This window comes from Lepidochelys kempii, chromosome 4 (assembly GCF_965140265.1).
Source record: "Lepidochelys kempii isolate rLepKem1 chromosome 4, rLepKem1.hap2, whole genome shotgun sequence".
NCBI lineage: Eukaryota > Metazoa > Chordata > Testudines > Cheloniidae > Lepidochelys > Lepidochelys kempii.
In genome coordinates this window covers 90,255,885-90,272,383 of record NC_133259.1, presented here as the reverse complement: position 1 = coordinate 90,272,383, position 16,499 = coordinate 90,255,885, and the positions used below count along the sequence as shown (strand labels likewise).

Below are 16,499 nucleotides of genomic sequence, written 5' to 3'. Positions count from 1 at the left end.
TGTAGAGGGCAAATGCTATGCTTATAAATTACTCCTGTAGGGTCCACTTGTCAATTCTCAAAGACCTGACTCCATGGTTTCTTATTTGAGAGAATGCCCAATGGCTTGGACAGATCTTCCTATTATTTAAAATATCTCCTAAACATTGTGAGAAACTGCAAGAATGAGGATTTAATAGATGAACCACCACTGAAAATCAAGTAGTCCATGATGTGCACTATCCAGCTGTGTATTGTGCAATCTGAGCTACCCCCTTCTGTTTCAAAAGTAGGCCTTGAACATGGCAATTATACACTATACTCTACATCATCTTTGGAGAAAATAAAACAGGGAGAGCCAAATTTAGCCATCGGGTAAGCTAACACAACATCCACTGATTTCATGGGGAGTTGTGCCAGCTTACATCAAGGGTGAATTCAGCTTGGTAGCTACTACTTTAATGTGCCTGAGAAGGTACTGTCAAAATTACATAGAGAGACTGGAGGCTGTAAACTGCTGAAAAGTCTAGAGAACTGATTTTTAACAGCAGATGCATTTCCCATATAGAGGAAGAAAGATCTATACAGCATACATTTAAAAAAAAAAAAACCTCCGACTTTACATTGTAAATGTTTAGGATAGGAAGGCTCCCCAATAAGCAATGGAGCTCAGAGAAGAAGGGAAAAGTTTTGACATATCTACACTAGGAACATGTATCATATTACAAGCATTTAACCAATGTTTCAACTAACATGATGTTAAACATTATTTCACCCCAGTGTAGAAATAGACAAGTCATGTTTAAAAAAACATGTTAGTCATTGTGATTAACCTACCCTAGAGTTATCCATAACCAATTAATAATTTTTAAATTATTACTGTCCTGGTTACACAGAGTTGCTAACTTTGGTTGGACAAATTCATGGAGATTTCTTTAATTAAAGAAAAATCTTTAATTCTTGGAGACTCCAGGAAAATCCTGGAGGGTTGGCAACCCTATGGTTTATACTCAAAGCAAAATCATATTTATTAATATACTAATTAAACTGTATAATACCTTTTCCCACTGTAAACATGATCCTATTCTGTATCTCCACCAGGAATTTTGGCAAAGTTTTCCTAATATTGCTAATCCAATTCAGTTCCATCAGAAGTAGCAACGGTGGGAGTCCTAATTATAGACAAGGATCCTGCACTGAGGAGGCCCTACAGAGACAGACACAGGACTGGGATTTTAGGGTGTTAATTCCCAGACAGGATTCAGAGGCAACAGATTTGGTGAGCTGAACATATTTAGCTTAAAAGAAGAGTATGTTGCTAAAGGGGGCTGTGGTGACCAGAACTCAGGGCATGGAGCTCTTGGGAAACAGACAAAGTACGCTTATAGTTTGTAGTCTGGATGAAATCCTGGCCCCACTGAAGTCAATGGGAGTTTTGCCATTGACTTCACTAGAGTCAGGAGTTCACCTTTAGCATTTTGAAATTTACTGCTCATAAACCAGCATGGAAGGAACACAACTAGAGACTTTTGTCAAGTTTGTGTCAGTTTGCGTTAAACCAAGACTTCTGCAATAGAACCATAGCCCATGAGTGTGCTTTAATCTTTTCTCTTGTTTTGTCCCTGGCCCTATTGCACTTGAGTTTGCTAAATATCATCTCAACTCAAATGGCTGATAATGATTTTTGCACTGGAGGGCCACGTGAAACAAGAAAGAATAGAAGATTTACTAAATTATGATTGTTCATTCTCAAAATTATTGTGGAAATAATGAAGCAAAGACCAATGTTTAGTTTATTGCATACATAAACCAACAGCCCCAAAAAAACCCAAACTGATGAACAGGATTAAATCAGATTAGATTGTAAACTCTGCAAGGCAAGGAGAGAATCTTCTCATTTGTTTGCAAATACCTAGCATAGTTTTCAGAACTGTATAGTTAATTAGTTGTAATTACTTTGCCTCCTATTTTGATTATGAGTCTTCACATTCTGCCCCTTATTTTATAGATTACCCTGGAACACTATCCAAGTATGGCAAATTTTTGATATGTACTCCTTGGAAGAAGGGCTTATCAGCTACCTCCAAGGCACAAAATACTGCCTTTTGGACAATGTAGTCTAGGTCATTACTGTACATAAGTGCAAGAGGCCAATTAGTTGAGAATCTCAAGAACAAGACTAAAAACTGAATTCTTCTCATGGAAGTATGTGCATAGCTCCCACTGACTTAAATGGCAAAGAACAGCTGTCTACGGAGATACTGCAAGATTTGTGTTATGTCTAGTCTGATTTCTTCGTTAATCATTTAGAATAGAGTAATACCAGTCATGATAGAAAAATGATATAAAGAATCTGATATTAAAAATATGGGCAAAAATATAACAAAATATTTGTTTTTGAAAAATATAAACTAATGTATCTTGGCTAAAATAATTAAAATCCAGATATTTATTGGGAGTTAAAAAATGGAAACCAGTGAATCTGAAAAACTAGGGACAGAGGATGCAAATTAGATATGATTTTGTAGTGTGATAAAGTTAAGCACATGCATATTTGCTCTAAATACATGAATAGTTCTACTAAAGTCAATCCAGAGGGAAAATTAAAAGTTTTTTTAATGTTCACTTCAGGGAGCCCAACAAATAGATATTCTTCTGAGAAAATAATATATTAGAACTGTAAACTCAATATTAATGACCATGGAGAAATAAAAGGGAAGATGAGAAATAGTAATAGGGTTGCTACTGCAAGAGAAATGAAAAGTATAAGAACATAAGAAAATGATCATGAAAGACACAGATAAAAGTAAATTGTGAAAACAAACATTTAACAAATAAATATATAAGGAGCAAGAGATTAATGAAAAGAAACTGCCACTGAGAGGAAGTAAGGGTCAGACATGGCTAGGAACGAAACAACACCTTTTTGCCTTACTGTTCATTAGGGAAAGTGAACAAAACATGCTAGAAGTCAAGAAGTTTCCTGGGGGGAAGAACATGAAAGCTTAAAACAAATGAAGGGTGACACCAGAACTGGTAAAAGAGAAATTATAATAAAACTAGAAATGGCTGCAAGGCCAGGCAGCCCTCATCTCAGAATTTTGAAAATGGTAGTCTATAAGAGGGGAGGAGAAAGAAAGAAAGAGATGTAGACCTTTCTTTCTGTGTGTAGCAAGCCAGCCTTGTCTGCTAACAGCAGTGCAATGTAATAGGGAGGAGAAAGAGCTATTGTGTGTAAAATCAGAGCTCAGCTCCCAGAGTCAACATGAGCAGAAAGGGAGTGCAGACAAGAGAGAAAAGGAGTACTTGTGGCACCTTAGAGACTAACCAATTTATTTGAGCATAAGCTAACACGGCTGTTACTCTGAAACCAGACAAGAGAGAGTGCACCTTACATCCCACTCAAGCTATTCCTCCTAACAGACACACAAAGTAGCACTGACAAGAGTTAGGCCTCATCTACACTCAGGAACAACTCATTTTCACCCATCAGTGACCAGCAATCGGTATAGCAGTAGTAGCACCGATAAGGGCAGGCTGGAGTATAGCTGTTTGAAAAACAGAATTCCCATACCACAGGAAATTCCAAGAGTTCCAGATTTTATTTCATCCCAAAATGGAATGGAAAGTTGAAATTCAGAAATTTTCATTGAACAAAATATTTCAAAAAATTTCATTTCAACTTCAGAGCAATGTTCCATTTTGATAAGATCCAAAGGTTTTGTTTTGACTTTCATTTGGACTTTTATTATACGATATTATAAAATATAAATGTCAAAATTATCAAATTGAAATGAAACATTTTGATAATTTCCCATATAATATTTTGATGAAATCAACACATTCAAACAAAAGTTTTTATTTAATCAAATTGGCATTTTCTGATGGGAAAACACTCCAATGGAAAATTTTCAACCAACTCTACAACTGAGTGATTTGGGGTTTGCCTCTGCTGGGAGAATGAAAAGAGATGAGCCAAACATATTTCAAATGGGTGCAAGGAAGGAAGAAGTGAACTACAGATCTATAAGGCGGGAAAGCTGCAGAAGGAGCTTGATCACAATTGGTCACAGGCAGCTGAACAGTCTCCTGAGCAGCTGTCACTGCCTGGACTCCCCCAGCTCTGGTTCCAACAGGAGGCTGCTTCCCAATGTCTCCTTCCCCATCCTTGATGCCTCTGAGCCCAGCAGAAGCAGGTTCAGCTGCCTCTCCCCTCAATCACTGCTCTCTGATGCTCTGAGATCAGAGGAGAGAGTCTCCTTCTCCACTGCCTACTGCCACTGCTGAGCCTGCAGCACCAACATCCCAGAGGATAGGTAGCAAGCAAGCTCAGAGACCTAAGGCAACTGCCTAAAACTGGGTGGGGAAAAGGGGTGGAGAAAGAAGAGGAGTGTAAGTGTCCATAAGGAGAAGGCAAGAAATTCACACGACAGGGCAGGGAGGGAAGGTGGTCATAGTGGGAATGCACATGCACAGAAAGGTAAGTTAATGAACAGATTTCAGAGGAACAGCCGTGTTAGTCTGTATTCGCAAAAAGAAAAGGAGTACTTGTGGCACCTTAGAGACTAACCAATTTATTTGAGCATGAGCTTTCGTGAGCTACAGCTCACTTCATCAGATGTTTACCGTGGAAACTGCAGCAGACTTTATATACACACAGAAATCATGAAACAATACCTCCTCCCACCCCACTGTCCTGCTGGTAATAGCTTATCTAAAGTGATCAACAGGTGGGCCATTTCCAGCACAAATCCAGGTTTTCTCACCCTCCACCCCCCCACACAAATTCACTCTCCTGCTGGTGCTAGCCCATCCAAAGTGACAACTCTTTACATAATCAAGTCGGGCTATTTCCTGCATAGATCAAGGTTTTCTCACATCCCCCCCACCCCCATACACACACAAACTCACTCTCCTGCTGGTAATAGCTCATCTAAACTGACCATTCTCCAGGTTTAAATCCAAGTTAAACCAGAACATCTGGGGGGGGGGGGTAGGAAAAAACAAGAGGAAACAGGCTACCTTGCATAATGACTTAGCCACTCCCAGTCTCTATTTAAGCCTAAATTAATAGTATCCAATTTGCAAATGAATTCCAATTCAGCAGTTTCTCGCTGGAGTCTGGATTTGAAGTTTTTTTGTTTTAAGATAGCGACCTTCATGTCTGTGATTGCGTGACCGGAGAGATTGAAGTGTTCTCCGACTGGTTTATGAATGTTATAATTCTTGACATCTGATTTGTGTCCATTTATTCTTTTACGTAGAGACTGTCCAGTTTGACCAACGTACATGGCAGAGGGGCATTGCTGGCACATGATGGCATAGATCACATTGGTGGATGTGCAGGTGAACGAGCCTCTGATAGTGTGGCTGATGTTATTAGGCCCTGTGATGGTGTCCCCTGAATAGATATGTGGGCACAATTGGCAACGGGCTTTGTTGCAAGGATAAGTTCCTGGGTTAGTGGTTCTGTTGTGTGGTATGTGGTTGTTGGTGAGTATTTGCTTCAGGTTGCGGGGCTGTCTGTAGGCAAGGACTGGCCTGTCTCCCAAGGCTTGTGAGAGTGTTGGGTCATCCTTTAGGATAGGTTGTAGATCCTTAATAATGCGTTGGAGGGGTTTTAGTTGGGGGCTGAAGGTGACGGCTAGTGGCGTTCTGTTATTTTCTTTGTTAGGCCTGTCCTGTAGTAGGTAACTTCTGGGAACTCTTCTGGCTCTATCAATCTGTTTCTTTACTTCTGCAGGTGGGTATTGTAGTTGTAAGAAAGCTTGACAGAGATCTTGTAGGTGTTTGTCTCTGTCTGAGGGGTTGGAGCAAATGCGGTTGTATCGCAGAGCTTGGCTGTAGACAATGGATCGTGTGGTGTGGTCAGGGTGAAAGCTGGAGGCATGCAGGTAGGAATAGCGGTCAGTAGGTTTACGGTATAGGGTGGTGGTTATGTGGCCATTGTTTATTAGCACTGTAGTGTCCAGGAAGTGGATCTCTTGTGTGGACTGGACCAGGCTGAGGTTGGTGGTGGGATGGAAATTGTTGAAATCATGGTGGAATTCCTCAAGGGCTTCTTTTCCATGGGTCCAGATGATGAAGATGTCATCAATATAGCGCAAGTAGAGTAGGGGCTTTAGGGGACGAGAGCTGAGGAAGCGTTGTTCTAAATCAGCCATAAAAATGTTGGCATACTGTGGGGCCATGCGGGTACCCATAGCAGTGCCGCTGATCTGAAGGTATACATTGTCCCCAAATGTGAAATAGTTATGGGTAAGGACAAAGTCACAAAGTTCAGCCACCAGGTTAGCCGTGACATTATCGGGGATAGTGTTCTTGACGGCTTGTAGTCCATCTTTGTGTGGAATGTTGGTGTAGAGGGCTTCTACATCCATAGTAGCCAGGATGGTGTTATCAGGAAGATCACCGATGGATTGAAGTTTCCTCAGGAAGTCAGTGGTGTCTCGAAGGTAGCTGGGAGTGCTGGTAGCGTAGGGCCTGAGGAGGGAGTCTACATAGCCAGACAATCCTGCTGTCAGGGTGCCAATGCCTGAGATGATGGGGCGCCCAGGATTTCCAGGTTTATGGATCTTGGGTAGTAGATAGAATATCCCAGGTCGGGGTTCCAGGGGTGTGTCTGTGCAGATTTGATCTTGTGCTTTTTCAGGAAGTTTCTTGAGCAAATGCTGTAGTTGCTTTTGGTAACTCTCAGTGGGATCATAGGGTAATGGCTTGTAGAAACTCGTGTTGGAGAGCTGCCGAGCAGCCTCTTGTTCATATTCCGACCTATTCATGATGACAACAGCACCTCCTTTGTCAGCCTTTTTGATTATGATGTCAGAGTTGTTTCTGAGGCTGTGGATGGCATTGCGTTCCGCATGGCTGAGGTTATGGGGCAAGTGATGCTGCTTTTCCACAATTTCAGCCCGTGCACGTCGGCGGAAGCACTCTATGTAGAAGTCCAGTCTGCTGTTTCGACCTTCAGGAGGAGTCCATCTAGAATCCCTCTTTCTGTAGTGTTGGCAGGGAGACCTCTGTGGATTAGTATGTTGTTCAGAGGTATTTTGGAAATATTCCTTGAGACGGAGACGTCGAAAATAGGATTCTAGGTCACCACAGAACTGTATCATGTTCGTGGGGGTGGAGGGGCAGAAGGAGAGGCCCCGAGATAGAACAGCTGCTTCTGCTGGGCTGAGAGTATAGTTGGATAGGTTAACAATATTGCTAGGTGGGGTGAGGGAACCATTGCTGTGGCCCCTTGTAGCATGTAGTAGTTTAGAAAGTTTAGTGTCTTTTTTCTTTTGTAGAGAAGCAAAGTGTGCGTTGTAAATGGCTTGTCTAGTTTTAGTAAAATCCAGCCACGAGGAAGTTTGTGTGGAAGGTTGGTTCTCCCCTCCAACGCATTATTAAGGATCTACAACCTATCCTAAAGGATGACCCAACACTCTCACAAGCCTTGGGAGACAGGCCAGTCCTTGCCTACAGACAGCCCCGCAACCTGAAGCAAATACTCACCAACAACCACATACCACACAACAGAACCACTAACCCAGGAACTTATCCTTGCAACAAAGCCCGTTGCCAATTGTGCCCACATATCTATTCAGGGGACACCATCACAGGGCCTAATAACATCAGCCACACTATCAGAGGCTCGTTCACCTGCACATCCACCAATGTGATCTATGCCATCATGTGCCAGCAATGCCCCTCTGCCATGTACGTTGGTCAAACTGGACAGTCTCTACGTAAAAGAATAAATGGACACAAATCAGATGTCAAGAATTATAACATTCATAAACCAGTCGGAGAACACTTCAATCTCTCTGGTCACGCAATCACAGACATGAAGGTCGCTATCTTAAAACAAAAAAACTTCAAATCCAGACTCCAGCGAGAAACTGCTGAATTGGAATTCATTTGCAAATTGGATACTATTAATTTAGGCTTAAATAGAGACTGGGAGTGGCTAAGTCATTATGCAAGGTAGCCTGTTTCCTCTTGTTTTTTCCTACCCCCCCCCCAGATGTTCTGGTTTAACTTGGATTTAAACCTGGAGAATGGTCAGTTTAGATGAGCTATTACCAGCAGGAGAGTGAGTTTGTGTGTGTATGGGGGTGGGGGGGATGTGAGAAAACCTTGATCTATGCAGGAAATAGCCCGACTTGATTATGTAAAGAGTTGTCACTTTGGATGGGCTAGCACCAGCAGGAGAGTGAATTTGTGTGGGGGGGTGGAGGGTGAGAAAACCTGGATTTGTGCTGGAAATGGCCCACCTGTTGATCACTTTAGATAAGCTATTACCAGCAGGACAGTGGGGTGGGAGGAGGTATTGTTTCATGATTTCTGTGTGTATATAAAGTCTGCTGCAGTTTCCACGGTAAACATCTGATGAAGTGAGCTGTAGCTCACGAAAGCTCATGCTCAAATAAATTGGTTAGTCTCTAAGGTGCCACAAGTACTCCTTTTCTTTTTAATGAACAGACTGACTGACAAGGTAGTTCAGCCCTCGTCACCCAATGAGTTTGACACCCCTGTTTTAAACTAACTGATTAGGGACAACATAGAACAATTGCAGAGGAAAAGTATGGATAGTCTTCTTATCATATGCACAACATGCCTCAGGTGGCACATGACCAGGATTCATCACCAAATTTGATCTGCTGGTTGGCTCATTAGCTTCCCCAGCCTGGGCTGGGTACTGACAGGGAATGTGACGTGAACGCTGATCCATGCCCCCCAGTATGGATAGTGAAAATTATTAACATGGAATTATACAAGGTCTCTTATTTTTCCCTCACCAGCATCCTTCAAAAATGTACCAGTTTTTCCTTTCAGTATCTCCAAACTATATCTCTACCTAAAATGAAGGGGCTGGAGAGGGAAAAGTAAGTTTTTAAAATAAAGTTGTGTCAAAATTGAGGCCAAAGTTTCTAAATGTGGTTGCCTAAAATTAGGGACCTACTACATGTGGTTTGATTTCTCATAGGCGATAAGCATATACGTGTGAGTGTGAGAGAGAGAGAGAGAGAGAGAGACCGACCAGAAACCTGGGCAAGGAAGAAAAGATGCGTAATTATTTGTACTGTACTCTCATTTATAGAGATGGCATTCAGAATAGTGGCAGCAGAAGTATACGAGGAGTTTTTCTATCTCAGAATCAGAATTCATGACAGAGTAAAGTGGACTGTATTATTTACAATCCAGAAAAGAATATAGCAGATAGTGAAAAAAAGTTAATCAACCTTCAAAGTATATCAGCCTGCTTTTTTCTAATGTTATAATAAGTGCATTTTATGGCACTTATTATAATAGCTGCAGCAGCAAAACAACTAACCAAAATAATGTAATTTCTTTTGGCTGAGCAAAGCTCATCAGAAGAAACAAGTCGTATGTATAAAAATTATGCACACTGGAGACCACACTTCTAAAAACTGGAATCTAAATTGTGCCTGCAACTATATTTTCACAACTAAATGTTCACAGTGCTTCATTTATCTACCCATAAATAATTTCAGATAGCTAGTTTATTGCCTAGACAGTGAGAGATTGCCCAAAGTTTTTCTTGTTAGAAGAAATTTCCAAAATTAAAATGGTCACATCATCTGTTCTATAATAATTTTAACCACTATCAAGTATAATGTCAATTTAAAACTCATGGTACTAACCTCTGCACCTCAAGTATACTTGTGTTGCAGAGAGCAGAATCTGGCTCAGAACCTGTGTTTATAGAAATAACTAGAATTTACATTGTTTCCAGAATCTAACATTTTTCAAACTTGTCTCTGTAGCTAAGATCCTGGTATTGCTAACTCCCATCACTCAAACAATCCTGACACTTTTAAAAAATAATAAAATATTGAGTTATTTTTAATCTGACTTCTGGGTTTTGAGCTTTTCATGGTTTCAAGCTTTCCTCCACAACCACAAGGGCTAGAAGCTTAGTTTTTTAATGAAAACTGGGATTCTCATGCATTCACATAACTCCTGGAGCTGGCCTGGGACTTTAAGAAAAGCACCAGTTATTGTGAGACTTGATAAAATCTTGAGTTGGAAAAACTAAAGCCATGCTTATATAGAGTAGAAAACCAAATTAACTTGAAGGGGGTTTTTTGTACTGTAACTTGTTACTGAACTCATATTTATACATTGTATAGGATTACCAAACAAACATGTCAGAGTCTACTGTAACTACAATGTATGTGACATCTGTGATACATTGTATGACAAGAGATCCTCACAAGTTGTGTCATGCTACCAGGATGCATGAAACTGACACATATCATCTTTCAGTGGAGATCAGGTGGTTTCAAACGCTATTGAAAAATGTTGGGAAGGGGATATAAAACCTGCTTTTAGCAGGACAACACAAAGGTGTATTTCTCTTGTTCAGAGCAGAACAGAGCTTGTCAGGTCTCCCTATACAAAAACAAACAAACAAACATATACATTTAATAAATTATTAGATGTAGTTCTTACACAAGACAGCAACATTCTCTATGCTGCAGCCTGAGCTGAACTCAGAGTCCTAGGCCGAATCAGAAGGCCATCAACAGAGAAACGCACTGCAGAGGATTTCAGTAACAGTCTAAAAATTCCAACATGCTTATTCACCTCTGGACCAAACATTCGATGCTCTAGTCACACTGGTTGTCTTCAAGGAGCTTTACAGAAGAGGATTACAATGCAAGTTTAATATGGGTACAATATGAGTAAATACAGGTACTAAAAATAAAAGTCCCTAATTTCACCTGGACTCCCTTCAGCTGGGGTATCATTAAGGCATGGATATTCCCTAGAACCAAGTTTCTCAAATATATCATACTATTCTTCCCCAAGCAATATTGCTAATAAACACTTTTATATCACCTAACATGATTAGAGCACTGTACACACATTTGACTAACAACTTTTCATAGCATCTGTCAGGCATGTAAGAAGAGAGAGTTGGACTCCCCTACAATACATCTGAGCAGAGCGGGTGGATCCCACCAGTCACACAAGAGTCCCATTCACTTCACTGGAGCACCATGTGAATGCAGGGGTACACCTGTGCAGAACAAGTTGCAAAATCAGGGCTTTAGACCTCACCTACCAGTGATGACAATTTTGTTTCTAATTGTGGGGACAGTACAAAGACAAAGCACGTGGCCTTTATTGGTCTGTTTTGGAAGTTGTGGGTTTATTTGTTTAACACCTGGACAGGGATATCTGCTAAGTTCTTTTACTGGGTCACTTCTGCTCAGTTAGTGTTGCCAACTCTTTTGCTTTGGGCTCAATAAATGAGGACTCATCTATTGAATATGCAGTACTAGATTTTTATTTTTTTTTAACAAGTTAAAATATTCTCCTTCACACACTTGTTTCTCTACACCTGTTTTGGCCTTCCTGGAAGAGGTCAGTGCCTCGCCATAACCAGGAGACCAGACTTACAATTTGACATACTATACCCTCAGGCAGCCAATTAAATCATAACAAGCATTCTTCCTGCGACTCTGACTAACCCAAGTTAGATCCAGCCAATTTCACGCTGTTAATTCTCACTGTATTCATTTAATCTAGAGACCAGCATTTAAAAATTTCCAAACAAAAAATCCTTGATTAATAGAGGATTAGAATCCAAAACCTATAATCCATCATTACATGACAAATATTTATAGCAGTGTAGGTGAGCAAACACCAAGTAAGCAAGGGTTTTTATTCCGTACATTCTGTGTACACACCTTCAAATGGAAGGGGAACTAGAAGGATAAAGGGAAAAGAACAGAGTGAATTTTTAAAATTCCTTTCAACTAGGTAATGAACTCCAAATATATTTCTTCTTTAACTGGTTAATTCTTAGGCCAAAGAAGAATTGAGCCATTTGGTGTCAAGCACTGAGATATGGTCTGGGATTAAGACCTGGGCATTAATAGTTCTAGCTGGAATTTATAATAACCGATCTCTAGGGTTGACTTAAATCAATCTTCATTCACCCTTCTCCAATCCCACTCTTAGTGCCTTTTTCTCTCCTTTGGATTTTATGCATTTTGTTCTTGTCTTCCCTCCATTTTATTTGTGTCAGTCTCTCTCCTCCCTACTTCTTACTTCTCTTGCCCCTCTGTTTTGGAAGCCTTTTATGATCCACATGTCTCCCCCTGCAACAGGCCACCCACTGCAGCAGTCCTCCCATATGGGGTTGACATAGCTTCCTCTGGAGTCCATTGATAGAGCTCCTTCGTTCAGCTGAAAGTCATTGGTAGAGAAACAAAGCATTGTTGCAACCCCAATACCATGAAGGGAGCAAGAAACCAAACTTGGTCCTGAACATGAGGCTTCACTAGACCATCCCCTTCTTCTGTTCTTGTGTCTCTTTCCTGTTTGAGAGCCTAATTCTCCTCTTTAGTCCTACACTCGTAGGATGCTACTTGTACAGCTGCCTACTGATGGTGGCAAGAGCAAGTAAAACTGATGCAAGCCTAGTTGGTTTTGCTCTGTGGTTCTTCTAGACCTTGGGGAAAGCACAAATGCATCCCTCTAAAATAATGTGGGTAGGTGGGGGTGGAAACATAGGATTCTTAAGACATCATGCCAATGTTAAACTCTTGTAGCCCTCTAACAATCTCCAGCTTTGTTTCATGCGGTGCTGTAGCATGCAGTCTAGGCGTGATCGCACCCACCATTCATCAAACACTGAAAACTGAAGCCTGCCTATAGGGTAAGGTAAGTAACTCCAGGTTTTCTCCCCAAATACTGTATGGTTTCCTATATATTTCTTTGTAGTATACTTGCCTCCTATTCCACAGGATTCAAAACAAGAACAATGAAAACTTTAGGAAACCACATTGGGGAGGGGAGGCAAGAACTCAGATTATTTTACCCTAGGGATTCTCAACCTTTTTCATAATGTGACCCCTAAATTCAATCCTCCAGTAATGCACCTCAGAACAAGTGCTCCAAAGGTGGCAATGAAGACCTTGGAAAAGTGGGGGTGGGGACATTCCTAGCATCCAAGAATGACTGGTTGCAAGTGACTTATCAAACCGACTTCAGCATAAGACTGGAGACATTGAATGGGAGCAGACTTACAACCCTCACCCCCTTGGACAACTGCTGTTGGCCCCCAAGGGAATCATGAGTCACAGGTTGAGAACCACTGCCTTACCCTATAGGCAGGCTCCATTCTCCAGTGCTGATGAATGGTGGGTGTGACATCACCAGCAAAGGGCATGCTGGGGCACCACATGGAAGGAAGCTGGCAACTGCATGTAACTGTTCTTGCAGAACCTGAAAACAAGGGGGGAAAACATAAACTACAACAACAAAGGGTGTTGAAATGTGTTCTTAGCCTATTTATTTTGGGCATTTATCACCTACCCCATAAATTGCTTTTCGCAGCAGGTCCATTAAAACCTTTGAGCCCTTAAACTATAACCAATCGAATCTTAAAAATCCAAAGACAATGTGGTCTAATAAGCAAACCCCAAAATCTGTAGAGTCAAAATGAAAACCGTATTCAAATGTGTAAAGAAATCTTCCTGTCATATCTTATAGGGGCTAAAAGCAGCAAGACCCAACACAAACTGAAATGAAACAATGTTTTAAATTTATTTTTCTTACCTTTTAGACTGGGGGTGGGGGGCCTTAAGTGTTTCAAAAATATAACAGAAACATCTTGGGCCAAAGCCAATTCTCATTTACTGTATATCCCCTGCAATCCCCATTGGTGTATAAAATCAACAGATTCTGATCCTGTGGCCGTTTTCAAAAATGGGTGCCTACGGCTAGGCTCCTAAATCCACAGTCATAAGCCTAAATAAGTGGCTTGATTTTCAAAACAGCTGAGCACCACCTGCTCCTGTTGACTTCAGCAGGAGTCTTTGGGTGCTCAGTGGATTTTAAAATCAGGCCACTTTTTTTGGAGCCTCAGTATGGATTTAGGAACCTACTTGTAGGAATCCAGTTTTAGAAATATTGGCTCAAGTGTTTAATTTGGGGCCACAAGGTGGGGACACAAGCTGCAAAGTTGTCAGCCTGTGTAAATGTCACAGGACAAAGGATGAGACCCTCCACTGTTCTGAACTCCTTGCCATACCTAGATCCAGTGGGGTGGCTGGACAGCTGAGCTCTGAACTCTCCCATCCTTGGGGTTTGGGGAGACAGGATGAATGTCTCCATTCAATGCAAGGAGTCAGTAGAAGCTCTTCAAGCCATTGACTACCCTGTTTTGAATTAAATCTCATGCTTATCTTTACATGGCCTTCACCCACTCCCAGATCTCACCAGCCTCCAGCGAGGGGATTAGCCAGGAATAGCCATTAACTTGACTCCCCGGTGCACCTGGAGAGGAGTCTCCTCCCTGCCCCTTCCCTCCGCCCATTCTGATGTTGCCCCCTGGGGGTTGTCGAGTTGCGACCCCCGCCCCTGAAGCCAGCCTGCAGGTCAGCGAGTACTCACCATATTACAGATGGAGGCGATGTTTCTGACAGTCATTAGTCTAAAGGTTGCAGTGATCCCACACCGCCATCTTTATAAGGTAAAACCAGACATGCTCGTGGTTGGAAGATCGCGAGGAGGGGAGGAGGAGGACCCGAGGTTACGCTGGGGGGGGGGGGCTGGGAGAAAAGTCGGTGCAGGGGGGTAAACACCCGCTAAACCCCCCTCTGCCGCAGGGAGGCAACTAGCGGAAAGCGCCTCGACTCCTCCCGCTCCTGCCTCAAAGCCCAAGAGCCGGCGGCGGGCGGCGGCGGCTGCTCCTCCGAAGGGCTGGCCGGCAGATTTAACAGCGCTGCCCCAGCAGCATCCCTCCCGCCCCCGCTCCGCTCGCTCCCCCTTTACTGCATGGGGAGATCAGCCGCGCCGCTGCGCCAGCCCGGGCCGTGTCAATCGCCCCCTTCCTCCGCCTTCCCCGGCGGCCGCTGCTGCCGCTCTTCGCTCCATTGCAGCGCGGCGCCCGGTGATCAACTTTGACAGCGCCGGCGACGGGCAGGTCGGCGCTGGTAATTGGCGTGCCCCGGCACCAACCGGCAGAGCGCGTCCCGCGGAGGCGGCTGGTGCGGCAGCCAATGCGGTGCATGGGCGGAGAAGGCGATCGCTCCCTCCTCGCTCCCCGCGGCTCTGGCGGGGCTTCCGGGCGTTCCGCACTCCGCAGGCTGAAGGGGCCCTGGGCCCAGATCCGTCGGTGCTGGAAGTAGGGGTGGGGTGCGGGAGGTGCTGCAGCACCCCCTGACTTGAAGGGGGGTCCAGTCCATACAGGATTTACAGTTTGGTTCAATGGGGCAGAGCGCTCCAACTATACACATTGTCCCAGCGCCCCGCCCAGATCCTTTAGTTCTGACAAGTGCAAAAGGAAATTCCCGCTGAATTGAAAGGGACGAAAGGATCTGGCTGAGAGCCCCAGGAAGGGGAAGAGCGCCCCGGTCCCCATTTGCGTCTATGATGTAACAACATAAAAGCAGAAGGCAGAGCTGCTGAGGGGTATTAGCTGGGGAAAGGTCGTTTGCTTTTATATTTATTTGCTGCTTCAGTTGAGTTGTTTGTGATGTGTGCTAAGAGAAATACAAATTTTATTAAAGCTAATGTTAAAATATATATATATATATATATATATATATATAATACATAGGTTGGGAAAAGTGTCTGTACATCTGGGTATAGTGCTTAGATTATCCACAAATATAAAGTTAGTTTTTAAAAGTCATACAATACATAGAGTACGTAATCAGCAATAACCCAAATTTTAGGTGACTAGATTTAACAATACAGTTTAGATATTATAATCTGAATACTCGGGTACATCACTCATGAGAAGTTGTACAGAGACTTGCTTGTGGAAAGCAAAATATATCAATGAGTGGAGATTGTCCCTCCGTAATTGAGAATTAGGTTAGTTGTCTGTTTAGAAAATACAATCCGTGCCTACTTAGCTGACCTATACAGTCCACAGATATTTGTGTGAAATACAGTAATATGTACCAATGTTTTGAAGGCTTAGGGGGCAAATGTATAGATTGCAATATATAGATGTATAATGATAATTATTAGGGCTGTCAATCACAGTTAATTTATGCCATCAATGCAAAAATATTAATTGCAGTTTTAATCACACTGTTAAACAATAGAATACCAGTTGAAATTTATTAAATATTTTTGGAAGTTTTCTACATTTTAAAATATATTGATTTCAGTTGCAACACAGAATGCAAAGTGTACAGTGCCCACTTTATATTATTATTTTTATTGCAAATATTTGCACTGTAAAAGTGATAAACAAAAGAAATAGTATTTTTCAGTTCACCTCATACAATACCATAATCCAATCTCTTTATCGTGAAAGTGCAACATACAAATGTAGATTTTTTTATTATGTAACTGCACTCAAAAACAAAACAATGTAAAACTTTAGAGCCTATAAGTCCACTCAGTCCTCCTTCTTGTTCAGCCAATCACTAAGACAAACAAGTTTGTTTACATTTATGGGAGATAATTCTGCCAGCTTCTTCTTTAAAATGTAACCTGAAAGTAAGAACAGGCATTCACATGGCACTTTTGTAGCTG

The 16,499-nt window shown here is 42.1% G+C and overlaps 1 protein-coding gene across 5 annotated transcripts in view; it reads right to left on the bottom strand.

The window, feature by feature from the left end:
• Positions 1 to 14,931, bottom strand: part of USP46 (ubiquitin specific peptidase 46) — a 35,760-nt gene extending 20,829 nt beyond the window's left edge. The window contains exons 1-2 of one of the 5 annotated variants that reach the window (XM_073342058.1): positions 14,400 to 14,931; positions 13,108 to 13,229 (exon numbers count right to left, since the gene is read on the bottom strand). In XM_073342058.1, coding sequence (XP_073198159.1) covers positions 13,108 to 13,188 — 81 coding nt within the window. In that variant the 5' untranslated portion in view covers positions 13,189 to 13,229; positions 14,400 to 14,931. Of the gene's footprint in view, positions 1 to 10,442; positions 10,628 to 13,107; positions 13,230 to 14,399 lie in introns of those variants that run through there. The other 4 variants (XM_073342059.1, XM_073342060.1, XM_073342063.1 and 1 more) reach the window with 4 other exon arrangements.
• Between the last annotated feature and the right edge of the window lie 1,568 nt (positions 14,932 to 16,499).